Raw genomic sequence first — 17067 nt, forward strand, 5'->3', positions numbered from 1 at the left:
CTTTCAAGAGCCTGCCTTAGGTGTCAATTCTTGTAAGCGGGCAGCAATCTTAAACAGTGGCGAAACAGATTTATTTTAAAAAAGCGTTTGCGCCTTAAAAACCGCCTGGCTACAACGCTAATCCTTTCGGTCTGTTTGAATTGTCTCCAAACTATACTTTTCTCGTGTTCGCAGCAAGGGTTTTCCAGAATGAAAACTGGACCTCATTCTGTTCCAACCCAGTTGTTTCCTTTGTGGGCCCTCGACACCTAGAGAGCATGTTTCCAGGCGGAGTTCTTGGGTGGGCACGGAGAGTAGGGCAAGCACCGGTTCCGCACTCAGCCCCGGCCTCCAGCTCTTCTGCAGCCCGTGCAACCGCCAGGGCCACGGCCGCCGAAGCCTCAGCTCTCCGCAGCCCCGCACCGCCGGCCTTTGTACGTGCGCCCAGGCGTGCCAGCGCACCGGGCACGTGACCCCGCCGAACGTGGCATTGTGTTATCACGTGACCCAGGTGCGTACGCGACGGAGCGGGCTGCGAAGATGGCGGACGATGAGGCCGAGCAGGAGCGCCTGAGCGGCGGCGGCTGCGCGGCGGAGCTGCGGCGCCTGGGCGAGCGGCTGCAGGAGCTGGAGCGGCGGCTGTGCGAGAGCCGGGAGCCCGCCGTGGAGGCCGCCGCCGCCTACTGCCGGCAGCTGTGCCAGGTGAGCCCCTCCCCCTCCGCGGGGCCTGAGCGGCCGGAGCGCGGGCGGTCCGCGCCTTTGTGTTCGGCGGCCGGGGCTGGGCCGGGTGGCCTCGGGCTCGGTGCACGCTCCCCGGGCTGCGCCGCGGGCTCCGAGTCTGGGCCGTCGCGCGGGAGTCCCCGCTCCCAGCTGGTGCGCGCGGTCGTCCGGCCTTTGTTGTTGGGTTAGGCTCTACGACCGTAAGGTCTTTGTTGATGTTCCCGAGCCAATCCCGCCGGACCTGCAAGCTGGGAGTGGCGGCGTCGTCTGCGGTACGCGGCCGTTAGCGCTGGCTGCTCTCCGCGGTGCAAGGGAGCTGTCACCCATTCCGGAGTCGGTTGTCCCTTGGGGGCGGCTTTTCCAGTGTCGGTTTCTTCTTTACGTTCCGGAAGAGTAGGATTTCCGGCCCCCTGCACCCCCACCCCCACCCCTCATTTCTTGGGTTCTTTCCTGTTGAGTGTCTTAGTTGACAAGGGATTTGTGCTTGGGTCGGTTGCAGACCTTCCCATTCTTTTCTTGCCCAAGGACATTGCTTTCGAACAGCGTGTTCTAACTACGATTTAGAATGTTAGTAACAATTTGCTTATGACAGAAATCAGAGTTTGGGTTTACATTTGGACTTAATTCCAAGGCGCTGGTGCTTGCGTTGGAGAACATTGATAAAATTGCCCAAGTGAGGAAGAAATAGACCGTTTTCATACTACGAGGGAACCTAGTGGATGTCTCATTGTTGAGATTTTGTTTTGGAAACACTGAGGTTTGAACAGTGGTGGAGCATTTTAGGACTGCAGAGTTACTCTTTCGCTCGCCAGGTTCCAGATTCTGCAGTCTTTCTGTATAGGCTCAGGGTACCTGATCTCATACAGAAGAATCTCCATTGCTATATGCACTTTATGCTTATACATTGTTTGATTGCTACTCATTATTTTAGAAAGAACTTTGTAGAATCGAGGATGCCTTGTTTTTAGATATATGCAATTAGAAAGTTGGAGGCAACATTAGAGAGCCATTGTTTCAAGAATTTTTGACATTTCTGCCCTGAAAAAGTGCTCACTTATTCTTACTTGGTCTTTATATGCAAAGCTTATTTTAAACTGGAGGAATTATTTTAGTGTAGTTTCCAAATAGGCTCTCACTTATAAGTGGAGTCCACTTTTGGGGGTTTTGTTTGTTAAGTGTACGTCACCTTTTGGGAGATTGGTTTGTTTCTAGATGGAATCTTACTGTGTAGACCTGGCTGGCATTGACTTTTGGGTAGTTGTCCTACTTCACCCATCCCCAGTGCTGGGATTTCAGATTTGCGCCACCATGACCAATTTGGAGTCAGCTTTTTAACCTGTAGAAAAATATTAAGGTCTATTTTAGTTTGGCATATTAATTCCCTAAGTATGTCCACTGATGAAGTTTATTTTTTTTTTTTTATTGATGATGGTTTTAAGGATGAATAATACTGGGAAAATGAAGTCTCATGCAATAAAGACTATAGGGTTCTTTATTTTTGGCGATTAATATAAAAGTGTCACTGTGTGTGTGTGTGTGTGTGTGTGTGTGTTAAATGGTACTAGGAAATGAGCATCCTTGATACATCATTAGGTATTAAAGTTACTTTTAATGAATGAAACAGTTTTTAAAAATGAAGGTATTTTCCTTGTTGGGTTTATTAAGTGATGAGTCTTAATGTCCGTATATCATTTTTTATTATCTTGATAAAAAAATCAAACTAATGAACTAATCAGTGGTAGTTTTCAAAAATTATAAGTTATAATTCATATTGAGGACAGTATTACATAGCACACAGGCTGGCCTCAAAGTCACTTAGTGGAGGATGATCTTAAATCTTTGATTTTCTTGTTTCCATCTCTCCAGTGCTGGGATTACGAGTGTGTTCCATGATGCTGGGTTTTATTCCATGCTGAGGGTCACCCAGTGTCTCTTGGGTGCCAGGCATGCACACTCTAAAGACTGATTTATGCTCTCCACCCCCAAATTATAAGCCATAAATAAAAGTGATCTCTAGACCTGGTATAGAGCCCTAATCCTGCATTTGAGAGGCTGAGGCAGGCAGGTGAGATTTTTGAGGCCAACCTGGGTCACATAGAGAATGGGGGTGGGGTTCCAACTCAAACATTTTTAAGAATTGTGTCTGGACATCTACTTCAGTTAACATGGGATTTAATGTTAGAAGTCTAACCTTGGAATTACAATTCAACCTTTTCTACAATTCAACCTTTTCTACATCTTTCTCCTGTCTAGAACTTGGCTGTTTGTGCTTCAGGAATGCCAGAATGGATAAACTTATCAGTCACAGGGCTTCAGAGATAATATTCTGTGAGCCTTGAGCAATGCTCAGTTTTTTAAACTCCTCAGTTTTGTGTTTATTTAGAGATTGTTCTGGTGTGTGTGTGCACATGTGTGTGTGTGTGTGTGTGTGCACATGTCACAGCACGTAGATGTGAAGAAAGGCTTGCAGGAGTCAGTTCCCTCCTCTACCTTGTGAGACCAGGGATCAACTCAGGACTTCACTAGCCCAATTTTTATTTATATATATTATTAAAAATACTTTTAAGGTTTATTTTTATCTAATGTGTATGGGTGTTTTGTCTATGTTTATGTTTAATGCATCATGAATCAGAATTTATGACACCATCATGAAGAGGGTGTCAAACTCTCTTGACATTCCGAGGCTCTCTGCAACTACCATGCCAGTAGATTAACAGTCTGAGGGAGGCAAGACAATATTTTGATTCCACATGACTGAAAAGCCAGATTTGCAGGAGCCCTTTGGCAGGGGGATTCAGGTCCCAAAGGAACCAGCATGATGACGGCAACATGGATGGACGTGCAGACGAACACACCATCTGAGGGAGAATCAAGTTGTCTGCCGGCACACTGTATTGAGAAAAGATTACAGCTTTTATACTGTATAGTTTCACACAGGGCTAAATGTGGGAGAGGGCCTTGTGAACTGGGGTGTGGTTTAGACCAGGGGTTGAGGAATCTAGATTGACCTTGACAATAGGTACCACAAGTTCCTCTTGCTAGAGATAAGAATAACTGCTTTACCAACTAGTAACTTTCCTCAAGCCCCCAAGGAATGAAGACCTTTATCTAAATGCCTGATCTTGGGAAAAGAACTGCTTTGGGGTAGCAGACACTACTACAGTTTCTTAGTTTTAACTCTGTGGGCCTGTTGTTCCTTCAACACTCCCAGAAGGGAAAGTTCTGGTATCTTACTCTTTCCCCATTATACTGGACCATTCTGCTTTCTCTATATTTATTAACGGAACTCTTGCCCTTACTGGCCTCAGGCTCTCGATATGAATTGTAGGCATTTTATCCTTGGGATCACGTGTGTCTAGTAAATCTCTAGTGTTCCTGTTCTTGGTGTAATTAGGATGACACATTGGAATTCTTGATTCCATAGTAGCAGTGATTTTTTTTCCAAAGAATTATTTTGTTTAGAGAGGCTACATTGTACACATTTTCATCCTTTATCAAAGCGGGTGCAAAATTTCCCACAGGGAAAGGCATTAATATTGAGAATCATTAGAAATGGAAGTAAAAAGGTGTTGGAGACGTGTGGTCTGCAGTGTTGAAATGCTGGAACTTCGTCAGGCATTGCTGGTCACCATGTGGTCCACACCAACCAAGTATTGCTTTAAACTCTAGGACCCTCATGTAGTTTGTTTTAGACAGATTTTAAGCGCAGTACAATTTGGTGAAAAGTTTCCTGGTCAATCCCATGTGCACAGTAAAGTCTAAGATGTGATTGCATCTAAACTCTTTGTCACGTGACATCTTCTATAGGTTCTATAGACTGACAAACTTTACCGTGAGAGCGTGGGGAGGATTTGATGTGGTCTCACAGCACAAAGGCCGCCCATCTACTCTCAGCCTTCCGGGCAGATAGCAAGCTATACATCCCTTCATCTGAAGGAACAACCCTTCATGTTTAACGTTTCTGGTTCCCTTAGTATTTATTTGTGATCCATGCCTCCCACAGAACTTGGGGTACAGATAGCTGTTAACACATGTGTGGGTGCTGGGAACCTACCACAGGTCCTCTTCAAGAGCAGTGGGTGCTTTAATTACTGAACCCATCTCTCCAGCCCTATTTACTTTAAGATCATTATTATTTTATGTTTGTGTGGCATGTGTGGATGCAGCCCTGTCACAGTGTATACGTGGAGGTCAAATGACTGCTTTCAAAACTGGATTGTACTTTTCACAGTGGGGTCCAGGGTTAATTTCAGATCATCAGATTTGTGTGGTAAGCATCTTTACCTGCAGAGCCATCCCTTCAGTCCTGTATTTTAAACTAAGCCACGCCCCTGCATTCTGGAACCAGGCAGGGGGATTTCTGAGTTTCAGGCTAGCCTGGGAAACCTGTGTCACAACAACAACAATAACAAAAACTCAGTGTTGGGCAGCGGTGGCGCACACCTTTAATCTCAGCACTTGGGAGGCAGAGGCAGGCGGATCTCTGAGTTTGAGGCCAGCATGGTCTACAAGAGCTAGTACCAGGACAGGCTCTAAAGCTACAGAGAAACCCTGTCTCGAAAAACCAAAAGAAACCCAACAACAACAAAATCTCAATGTCAACAGAAAAGGATTGGCTACTGTTCTCCATTTTCCTTTCTCTTTTCTTCTCTTCCCTTTCCTTTTTAAAAAAGGAAAACAATCTGGGTGAGGTTGGCACTTGCCTTTAATCCCAGCACTCAGGGAGGAAGAGGCAGGTGGATCTCTGAGCTGGAGACCATCCTGGTCTCCAGAGTAAGATCCAGGACAGCCAGAGGTACACAGAAAAACTCTTACCTAGAAAAGCAAAACAAAACAGAAAAGCGAAAACAAAGTCTGGCCTTGGTCTTTCTGCCTCAGCCAGCCTTCTCTATAGGTCTGTTCCGCCATGGTTTGCTTGCTTGCTTGCCTGCCTGCCTTCCTTCACGCAAAGTAGTTGTCCATACATATATATGGGGCAGAGTATGTTACAGTTGTATGCATTATGTAATGATTGAATCAGTGTTATTAGCAGCTCCACCACTTCAAAACATCAGTAATTTCTTTGTAATGAAGCCATTCTATATCCTTTATTCTAGCTAGCTATTTTGATAAACACATTACATTATTCTTGTTACTCTAACATGTAATAGGGCATCCTATTCCTAATTGTAACTTTGTACTATTACATAAGTTCTATTTGTACCCTCTTTCCCCAGTCTCTGGTTCCACAGTTTGGATTCTACATGTTTTGTGTTTCTGTGTTGGGTTCCTTTAACTGAACTTCACGTCTTCCAGTTTAGTTAGTCTATGTTTTTGTAAATGATAGGATTTCACCATTTTATGGCTGAATAGTATTCCATTGTGTATGTGTCTCACATTTTCTTTATCCATTTATCAGTTGATGGGCACTTGGTTGATTTCCTGTCTTGGTTGTGGATAGTCTCTACTGGATATGACATACTGATTTCATTTCCTTTGGATGTATACCCAGCAGTGGGATTTTGGCTTTCCTGGGATTTTGTGGCTGTATTTGAACTCACTCTGTAGACCAGGTTGACTTTGAACTCAGAGATCCTCCTGCCTCTGCCTTACAAGTGCTGGGATTAAAGATGTGCGCCACCACTGCATGATTTTTGTTTTTAGTTTTATCTTTTTGATAATCACCACTGATTGGGTTAGGCAATTCTGTGGTGTTATTCTTCCTTCATCTGAACCCACAGCACATGAATTATCATCTAGCTGTATTCCTAACTACCTTATTGTGATTTTAAGTGGTATTTTCCTAATAATTAGTGAAACTTTGGACTTTTTTCATGATGCATCTTTCTACGAAGATTCTATCAAAGTGGTTTTTTTCTACTATTTATGTGTTAGTTATTGTTGTTTGAATTGCTTATACAGGAATAGTTTGTAAAAATGATTTTTTTCCTTCTATTCAGAAGGTTCTCTTTATTGTGCATATTTCTTCCTGTATAGAAGTTCTGCTGGGGCTTTTAGCTGGATGTAATACCCATTACCTAATTTTGCTTTTAGGGTTATATCTAAAAAGTCGTTGCCTAGTCTTTTTTCTTCAGTAGTTTTATAGTTTATACCGAAGTCTTTAATCTGTTGTGAGTTGTTTTGTATATAGTGAAAGAAAGGAGTTCAGCATAATTTTTCTTCGTATGGATGTTAGGTTTTGTGAGTTCCACTTACTGAAGACAGTATTCTTCCCTAATATATGTTCTTGACACCTTGGAGAATACTAGTTAACTGTTGGTATGTGAGCTAAAAATGAATTTGTTTAAACTTTTAAGTTTTACTTCAGCAGGAATTGGGTTGGATAATACTGTAAACACACAGAAATAATTGTTATGACCCCTAGGTTACATAGAGGGCCGTGACCTCCACACCATCCTTCTCCTCTGCTGTGCAAGAGAAAAATAAAACCCTGAGAAGAGTGCAGAGCAGTAGAACACGGATGTGTGGGAGAACCTGTTGTAGATCTTTCATTTTCCTGTTTTTTGAAAGTTAGCTTAAAATTATATATTTTAATTATATTATATATTTTCTTAATATTGGCTCACAGTGAGATCATAAGATCCCTAGGGATAATCTCTGACATTGTTTCAGAATATTTTCTCTAGTTCCTAATGTAAAGCCTGGCTGTGTAGATGTAATTTTTTGAATGGCTTTGCTGCTGAGCTGGTTCTGTACTGTTTTCATTGACTGTTTACTACTGTGGGTCAGGAACCAGGGCCCTGATTCTTGGTGTTGAGTAGCTCATAGTCTCCAGAAGAGAACAGGAATTTTTAATGTGATTTGTCTTTTTTTACTTCTAAGATGAATACAGTATAATGGAAAGTTTTTTGTTTAGGAATTTAAATAGAAGCATTGCAGCAAAGTTCTTAAAGGCACTTTAAGATAATTACTCATTGAAAAGGAAGCCAATTTAGTAGTTGAACAGTGGTTTGTTTGGGTGTAATGTTTGCTTATGACATTGCATACTGGGCCGCTTGCTGATTATGACTTATTTCAAGTTTTTGTCTTATGGTGACTGGCTCCTGTTTTTAAACACTTTGCTTGTTTTGACTATTTGGGATTGAACCCCAGGAGTTGGTGCTAGGTAAGTGCTTTACCACTGAGCTATACCCCAAGCCTAGCATGTGTTTTAAAGGTTAGAGTTCTAGAATTGTGTCATTCAAATACACGTGCACACACACACAGACACAAGATTTTCATAATTCTATGACTTGGTTTGTGAAAGTAGCATTTAGTTCAATAAATCGGTTTCTGAATTCCTGGAGTAGGAGTCCTGTCCGTGGCTATTTGTCCTCTTGCCAGATAACCACTGTGTGGTTGAGAAACGAGCAGTTTTCACATTTAGGTAAGTGAGTTCCAGCAGTACAGACAGTTTAGAAACAGGTTCAAGTAGAAGAGCTTCAAATTTAAATGTAACTATACTGAGTGTTAACAAACTTACTTAGTACAGTTGCAGGCAATCACTTAAAACAACTGTTTACAATAACTTGCTACTGAGTCCCAGCTTTTTGGCTAAGCTAAGCTAAGGTCTGTCAGTCAAGGCTCTTTAGGGTTCAAGTGTAAATTAAAAAGAAAATAAAGTGGAGCCTGGTGGATGGCTCCACCTGTAATCCCTTCAATGAGAAGGCTCAGTGGGAGAATTGCTATGGATTTGAGGCCAGCCTAGGCTACTTGATAAGATAAGATACTTGTCTCTTCCCCCATCTCTTGTAATTGTGTTGTGCCTAGATCACAGCCCCCCAGAGAGACCACCAAAGAGGCCCAGACTGTAATAAGCAAGGTTTATTTAGCGTAATACGAGCCCATCTCTAACCTCCCACTGCAGTGAGGTAGAGAGGAGTTGTATCTCCTCTGTGGGGTAAGTTTTTAAAGGTCTAACTACAAAGAGGCTCTTTGAAGCTGCTTTGGCACGGGTGCAAGGTCTTTTGCTCTGTCCCATCCTGCTATGTCAGCTAGTTTTTTTGTTTTTCGAGTAAGGCTACCCTGTTCCTGACTCGGGCCATCTTATCTTTATCAGCCTATACCAGGTTGCTGGCTGGGCTGAGCTGAGTGTCCTTGTGTTTGGAATCTTCTGAGTGGGAGGGGGGAAGGAAAGTGCTGTCTCTCTGGGAAGGCTAGTCTGTTTCTAATTTTAAGACATTCTGCTAGGAAATTCCTTCTCGTCCCTTTGAGAATAAGGGATGAAGGTCTCACAATTGAAAATCTGAACTTTTCTTTTTTCCTCTCTTCTTTTTGAAACAGTCTCACTCTGTAACCCTGGCTGGCCTGGGACTTGCTATGTAGACCAGGTTTGCCATAGGCGCACAGAGATTTGCCTGCCTTTGCATCCCAAGTACTGGGATTAAAGAAATTCTGAATTTTTAAGGAAGCATTTAAACCAGGCATTGTGGCAGTGTGTGTGGTTTTTGCGTGTAATCCCAGCATTCTGGAGACAGAAGCTGGAGAAATGAGAGTTCATGGCCAACCAGGTGGCTGGAGAGATGATGGCCCAACCATCGAAAGCTTGAGGCTCTTCCAGAGAACCCGGTTCAGTTCCTAGCACCCAAGTTAGGTGACGCATAATCTTCTGTAATTCCTGCTCCAGGGGATCCAGTGTCTTCTTGCCACCATGGCATCTACAGATATGACATACATACACATGTACGTAAAAATATATTTTTTTTTGTCCAAGACAGGGCTTCTCTGTAACTTTGGAGCCTGTCCTGGAACTAGCTCGAACTCACAGAGATCTGCCTGCCTCTGCCTCCCGAGTACTAGGATTAAAGGAGTGCACCACCGCCGCCTGGCAAAAAATAAAATATTTTTTTAAGAGAAAAAGCATTTATATTCAAGGACCTAGGTTTAGATAGTTTAGGAGCTGTAAGATGCTGGAGACTGTAGGAAGATTACATTTATGCAGCAAGATTTAAATACCACTTCATTATTACTGTTTGGAAATGTCAGAAGGCTGTGTATCATTAAACAAAATAGTTTTGCTTTTGCATACTGGGAATTGAAACCAGTGCCTTCTAATACGTATGTAATAAACTATACCACTTAGGCTTGTGTAATTTAAGTACACTCTTTAGTGTTAGAGCAGTAACAGAATTGCCTTGTAATTTATTTGTCAGAATGTATTCCTGTTTTGTGTGTGTATGTGTGCTTGGATTTATTTATTCATTTATTTTAATGGGCATTGGGGTTTTACCTTCATGTATGTCTGTGTGAGGATGCCAGATGCCTTGGAACTGGAATTATAGACAGTTGAGAACTGCTGTGTGGGTGCTGGGAATTGAAACCAGGTCGTTTGGAAGAGCAGCCAGTGCTCTTAACAACTGAGCCCTCTCTCTAGCCCCTGTATTTGTATTATTAAGCAACACATGATTGTGCATTGAAATGGGCAGTAAATATTCAGCAGACCCAAAAAGGTATATACAGGGAAAACTTGATCTTTCCATTTTAAAACTTTTTCCCGTTTCTAAGTAGGTGTGTGTGTGTGTGCGTGCATATAATTGCTATGGTAGGAATCTTAATAGTTAAAGGTAACATACTTCACCTTGTACCTTCCTTTTGTTTTCTAGTGCTTGACAGATGGAGCCCAGGCCTCCTGCGAGGCAAGCACTTCACACTGAGCTTTATCCCAGCCCTGTTTTGCTTTTTTATATGTGTTTGACTCAAAATACGTTGTCTTGATAATTTTGTAGCAAATTATTTAACTCTTTGGCCTTGTGTTTTAAAATTGAACAACAGTCAGACATAAAGATAACAAACATTTGTAATCTCAGCACTCAGTGTAAATTACAGTGTGAAATCCTGTCTAAACAACAAAAATCCCAACAACAAGCAACAAAACTCTGCTTGATAATTATGGTTTGGGTTTGTGTCTTACTAGATAATTATTGGTTGATATTCAGAAGAGTAAGCAATCATCTATCTATCTATCTATCTATCTATCTACTTACTTATTTGTGATTATTTCTGTGTGCTTGGGTGTTTTACCTGCATGTGTGTTTGTGTACCATGTACATCCCCGGTGCCTGTAGAGGCCAGAAGAGGGCATGGGATACCCTGGGATGTAACTCAGAGGTAAAGTACTTAACTAGCAGGGCCAAAGCTTTAATTGTCAGTTTTAAAAATGTAAGGGCAGAGTGTTTGAAACTGCATAAGCATGTTCCTTAAGAATCAGCCTGATTTTGATTAGGGGCTATCTCAATTGGTAGGTATGTTAAATCAGAATTTAAGATGACTTGCTTCTTAATTAGGGATAATTACTTTAGGTATTGAGGGAGTAATAGGCCATTTAAATTGTAAAAACTTAAATAACACCCTTAGGAAATATTTTAAATGTTCATAATTAGTGTGGTTTGTGTACTGAAGACAGTAAGCCCTACTTTCCAGAATGTGCTTATGTCAATTTTAGCAAAGGAGGAAACTACCCAACTTCTTTCTGCTTCTTTGTACATTTTGGTCTGAAAATAAAACAAGGAATGAGATGTGTTCTATAGCTGCCTTTCATGCCTTTACTTCTTGGTTTATTTATTGATTTTTTTTTTTCAGTGCTGGAGAGCCACACCTGGAGTCTTGATCTTGCTGGCAAGTACTCCACTAGTGGTTCAGACCCTCAGCCCCTTGCAACATTTACTTAACAATACAGAAAACAGGATTTTTGTTCTGAGACAAGGTCTCCGTGTAGCCTGGGGCTTGCTATGCAGCTAAAGAGGACCTTGAGCTTCTGATCTGTCTCTGCCTTCCAAGTGCTGTGGCTCCCTGAGTACTTCCTGGTTGTACTTTAGAGAAAGAAATTAGGAAAAAATCTCCCACTTACATTAGTCACCCTCAAAGTACCTAGGAATAAACCTACCAAAGGAAGTAAAAAGGACCTTTACAATGAAAATATGATACTAAAAATTTAAGAAACTAAAGAAACCACCCATTCCCTGGATTGGAAGAATTGGTATGTGGAAATGACTCGATATTGCCAAGTTAACCTCTGTGTTACTGCATTCATCATCAAAATTTGGAATATTCTGGATCCACCAATGTTGTACATAACACTCAGAGTTTATAGCAACTTAAATTCAAAAGCATCACTATTAGTATATTAAAGACTGAAGGGCTAAAGAATGTCTTTTTATCAGCCCCCTCGTGTGGCGTGAGTTCTAGTAGGTCTTAATAATAAAACCCCGAAGTCAGATATTGGGAAAAATGCTGAGAGATTAGAGAGATAAAGGGAGCAATATCACGGCCATCTTACCTCTCAACTTCCCAGCCAAAAAGAGAGTACCTGTCTCCTCCCACATTATCACTTCCTCTCTCCACCCTGCCACATCACTTCCTGTGTGTCTGTACAGATCTCTGTGGTTAGCTAGTGGCTAGCTCCGCCCTCTGATCTTCAGGCAAACTTTATTTGTACAAGTAAGGTATTACCACATCCTCCCCCAGCTTTCTTTCATGTATATTGTTTATGTGTTGAATGGGTGTGGCTGCACATGCATATCTGTGCATGTGTGTGTGGAGGCCCAGTGTTGATGCAGGGAATCTTTCTATTGCTCCTTCTGCTTTGTTCTTGTAGGCAGAACCTCTCAGACCCAGTGCCCAGCTGATAAGGCTAGTCTTACTAGCCACCTTGCTCTGCGATTCCCTGTCTTGTCTTCCAAGACTGGAGTAACTCTGATCATAGGGTTTTTTGTTGTTGTTGTTGTTGTTTTGTTTTTTAAAGTTGTTGTTTGGTTTTTGAGACAGGGTTTCTCTGTGTAACAGCCAAGGCTGTCCCAGAACTTGTTTTGTAGACCAGGCTGGCCTTGAACTTACAGAGATACACCTGCCTCTGCCTCTGGGATCAAAGGCATGCGCCACCACACCCAGCTTGAAATCTGGTTCTTTTACTTTCACAATGGGTGTTTTAACCAGTGAGCCACTTCATCTGGTCTCTATGAAAATTTTTCTTTGTTTTTTCTTTTAAAAAATATTTTTTTTTTGTTATGTTGAAACCGGGTCTTATGTAACTTTGGCTAGCCTCAGGTTTGTTCAATAATGGAGGATAATCTTCACCTCCTCCCTGGTGTTCCTGCCTTCCCCGAAGTGCTGGGATTGCAGATATATTCTAACTTGCTGGGATTATCTTTTATATACTTTGAATTTGTTTGTACCTTGTGATTTCCTTTTAAGTCTTCCTCTTACTTGATGAACATACACTCCTTCTGCCTCCTCTTTGTGAGTTGCTAGGGTTACAGGCATGTGTTCCCATGCCTGATTTTATGTGGTGCTGGAAATTGATTGAACCTCGGGCTTCATGAATGCTAGGCAGGTACTGTACCATCATAGATTGTCTATACTTTTGTTGTTGCTGGTTTTTTTTTCCCTTGTAGGGTAGAAGGAATTGGCTCTCATTACTACATCAGGCCCATGACTAGGTTGTATATAGCAAAACCAGATAAAGAACATATAGCACCTTCTTTTTTAAGCATGAAATAAAATCCTTTGGAAATGAAGGCCCGAAGAAATAGGAACATCTCTATTTTATGCTTTGATGTGGTGAAGAGGGAATAGTTATAGGGCTATTTGAATGGACAAGGTAGGTAAGATCTACTAATAATTAGAGGAATGTTGCCAAGTCTTTCTCAAGATTTCACCAAAGGCTCCATGATACCTACCCAGGTTCAGAAATGTCAGTAGCAGCTCAATTTAAAAAGTTGGGAACCTTATCTGAACATGGTTGTGCCGGCCTTTAATCCCAGCACTCCGGAAGCAGAGGTAGGCGGAGTTCCAAATTTGAGGCCAGTGTGGTTTACAAAACAAGTTCCAGGACAGCCAGGGCTCTTATACAGAGAAACCTTGTCTTGTAAAACCAAAACCAAAATACAACATAAAGAAACAAACAAGTTGGACACCTGAGACCAGGAAAGTTGATCGGGTAATTCCCAGGCTAAGAATGAAGGCTCAGGTTCCTTCCTCCAACAGCCACTGGTGTAAGTCTGAGCCAATAGGAGTTTCTATTAGGAGGGTGCTGCCACTCAGTTTGGGGTAGGTCTTCTCTAATCAGTTTACTAACCCAGAAACAGTCCTCCCTGGAAACACCCTCATAGACATACCCAGGACACTTACATAATAAATAGTCATATATTTGTATGCCCTCTGCGCTGCTAGTCCTGAAGTCAAGAAGTCACAGGCATTTGACTTGTGATGGTTAATATTGTCAGCTTAACAGGGTGGAGAATCACCAATGAGATGACGTCTCTGAGCATACCTCTAGGTCTTGTCTTGATTAGGACAATGTGCCCATTCTGCCAGGGCATTTTATCATAGCAACAGAAAAAACTAATAAGATTTCTCATTGATGTTAGGTCATGGAGAATAAGGCCTGCTTTCACAGATACCAAGTGAAATGTAGAAGCTGACCACAAGGTGCTGGAAACACTGGGTGGTTTGAGGCAAGAGTAACTCCTATGTCCCCACCCCCAGTACAGGATGGTAGGTTGTATAACTTAAGCCCCTCCCATTCCCCCCTTTTCTTTCTTCTTAGCACTTACAGTGTATTCTACCACTAACTATGGAGCTTTCTTTCCTGTTTCCCAGTGGTCTCTTTCTACTCTTTATTAACTTCAGGGTGTTACCTGAAACCTAAAGATTGAGATCTTTAGGATCCAGATGGAAGAGAGAGATGGCATTTGTCTTTCTGGATTTGGGTTATCTGACTAAGTATATTGTTTATCTGCGGATTTCATTTTTTCTTTACAGTTGAATAGAGTTCCATTGTGTATACATACCATATATTTATTAGCCATTCATCAGTTGATGGACCCCTAGGCCATCAATAATTCATAGTGTCTGAATGTGCTATCTATTTAAAGTACCATGGGGAAAAAAGTTATCAACAGTCCTGCCCAGCTGTAAATCCTGGAAACTACAATAACAACTGAACTGACAAGACATGCCCAAATGGTGTGCTAGTGGCAATGATATCTTGGGGATGACCAGTAGATGTCTGGGGACTTACGGCCTACTCAGTAGGATGTAGCACACTTGGTACTGTAAACATAGCCAAGAACCCACAACGAAGAAGATTAAAAACTTTTACAATATAGCTGTTGCCTATACTAGTAATTACAGTATTAAATGGTTATGTGCCTACAAACCCCCAGACATGGAAAGTAAGTTAATGATTTGGCTAGTAAAAAAATAGCTAGGCAACTCAGAGCACTCTCCTGAAGCCTCAGCTTCATTCACTTCTTGCACCTTCCTATCTGTTAGACCATGTGAAAGTGTTAGCCCGGTAGTCTGAATCATCTGATGTGTGGTCCTAGAGCCTGGAACCTGGCCTATAGACCAGGCCAGCTTGAACTTGCAGTGGTCCTTCCTCTGCCTCCTATGTGCTAGCATGATCGGCTTGCATAGAAAAATCCAGGCTTTTTGTTGGTGGTTGAGCTTTTTTTTTTCTTTTCTTTTCTTTTTCTTTTTCTTTTTCCTTTTCCTTTGAGACAAGGTCTCATAATGTAGCTCTGGCTGGCTTGGACTCGCTGTGTAGATCAGGCTAGCATAAAACTGCCTCCCTAGGTCTGGGATTAAAAGCTTGTGCCACCATTCCCAGCCAAATCCAGATTTTTATGTATAATTTTGAAATATTGGCAACTAATTAAAAAAAATTCTACAGGGAAAAGGGGCAAAACCCAATGCTGGCATGACCCGCTCCCCCCAAATCTGCAAATTATGTTCCTAGATATTTTTATCAGTTTGTATTTGTGCTAAACAGCAATACAAAAGCTGAGTGGTGGCGGTACATGCCTTTAATTGAAGCAATTGGGAGGAAGAGGCAGGCAGATCTCTGTGAGTTTGAGGCCAAACTGGTTTATAGAGTGAGTTCTAGGACGTAGAGAGACCCTGTTAAAGTGTAAATCTAATTACTTAGTAAGTGGATAATGGTTAGTTCAGGTTATTGTAATGTATAGGATGCTCACTTGTGGTAGATGGGCTTGGGAGTATATTATCTGTGGGTTCCACAGTCATCACCTGAAATTGAGGCTAATGTGGCTGAGAATTATTTGTTTACGAGGTGATCTGGTGTATATACTAATATTACACGACACCCTTAAAAGATCCCTCAGGTTATAAACCTATAAATTACAACAAAGCATGTGAATAATCTTTGTTTTAAGATTGGTTCTCTTGTAGTCCAGACAGTCCTAAAACTCGCTATAGGATGGTCTTGTACTCTTGGTAGGCTTTTCCTCTACCTCCCAAACGCTGGAACTACAGGTGTGTATCACCATATCAGAACATTACTTTTTACTGCTGAATAATGTTCAGCCATGTGGACATGATACGTTTTGTCTGTGACAAATATTTGCTAGGTTATGCATAGTGGACATTGAAATTTTCTACCTTCCTTCTTTCCTTCCTTCCCTTTTCTTTTTCTTTTTTCTTTCTTTCTTTCTTTTTTTTTTTTTTTTTTTTTTTGGTCTTTTTTGAGACAGGGTTTCTCTGTGTGGCTTTGACCGTCTTGTAACTTGCTCTGTAGTGTAGAACTCTGAGGCCATTTCTGAGGCCCCTTGGCCTTAGTGCTTTCCTCCCTCCCCTGGGAACCCAACAACTGCACATGCATGTACTAGAATGTTGGGGACTTCCCATCTCCCTGAGTCCTGTGAGTGTTCTCCAAATAGTGCTCTCTTCCTGAACTTGGGACAAGATAACCCACAGATGTCCACAGATGCTTTGACTCAGTCCCTGGGAAGGGGTCAAAGTAACCCTCAGATCTTTCCTCTGACCTCACCTGATCTGGCAACCACCCTACAGCCCTGTCTCAGACTATTGTTAATAGCCCTTTGAATAAGCCAATCCTAATATTTAAAGAACAACCCCTGAGCTTATCCTCCCTCCCCCGTTTGTATGGCTTTTTACTTTAAAAGTAGCTTGTGACAGTCATTCAAGGTCTTTTGGCTTCTTGAATACTGAAAGACCCTGTCGTGACAGAATTAAATCCTCTTGCTTTTACATCAACTACAGTGTGAGAGTGGTCTCTTGGGGCCACTCCTCCTCGGTGATTGGTCTTCAGGGTTTAACAGTAGACCAGGTTGGCCTTCTGCTTCCCAAATGCTGGGATTACAGGAATGCGCCACCACCACCTGGCATGAAATTTCTTTCTTGTCAACAGGTTTTTGGGTGGATTACTAGAAATTAGATTGCTGGTTTGAGTAGTAAATTAGTGTTTAGGCTGGAGAGAGTTTATTTTTTAAATTGTTTGCCTCAAAAGCACGAAGACTTGAGTTTGAACTTCAGAATTCATGTTTTTAAAAGGGGACGGGACATGGTAGTGTGCTTGTGATTCCAGTGTTGGGAAAGCAGATGCAAGCAGATCCCTGGGACTTGGTGGCC

General features: G+C 42.0%; 1 protein-coding gene across 1 annotated transcript in view; it reads left to right on the forward strand.

The window, feature by feature from the left end:
* Positions 1 to 507: 507 nt before the first annotated feature.
* Positions 508 to 17067, forward strand: part of Znf292 (zinc finger protein 292) — a 74359-nt gene continuing 57799 nt past the window's right edge. The window contains exon 1 of the mRNA XM_085677254.2: positions 508 to 681. Within this exon, the coding sequence (XP_085533380.2) occupies positions 520 to 681 (162 nt within the window). The 5' untranslated portion in view covers positions 508 to 519. The remainder of the gene's footprint in view (positions 682 to 17067) is intronic.

The sequence above is a fragment of the Myodes glareolus genome, chromosome 16, assembly GCF_982192425.1.
Source record: "Myodes glareolus chromosome 16, mMyoGla1.1, whole genome shotgun sequence".
In the NCBI taxonomy this organism is placed as follows: Eukaryota; Metazoa; Chordata; class Mammalia; order Rodentia; family Cricetidae; genus Myodes; species Myodes glareolus.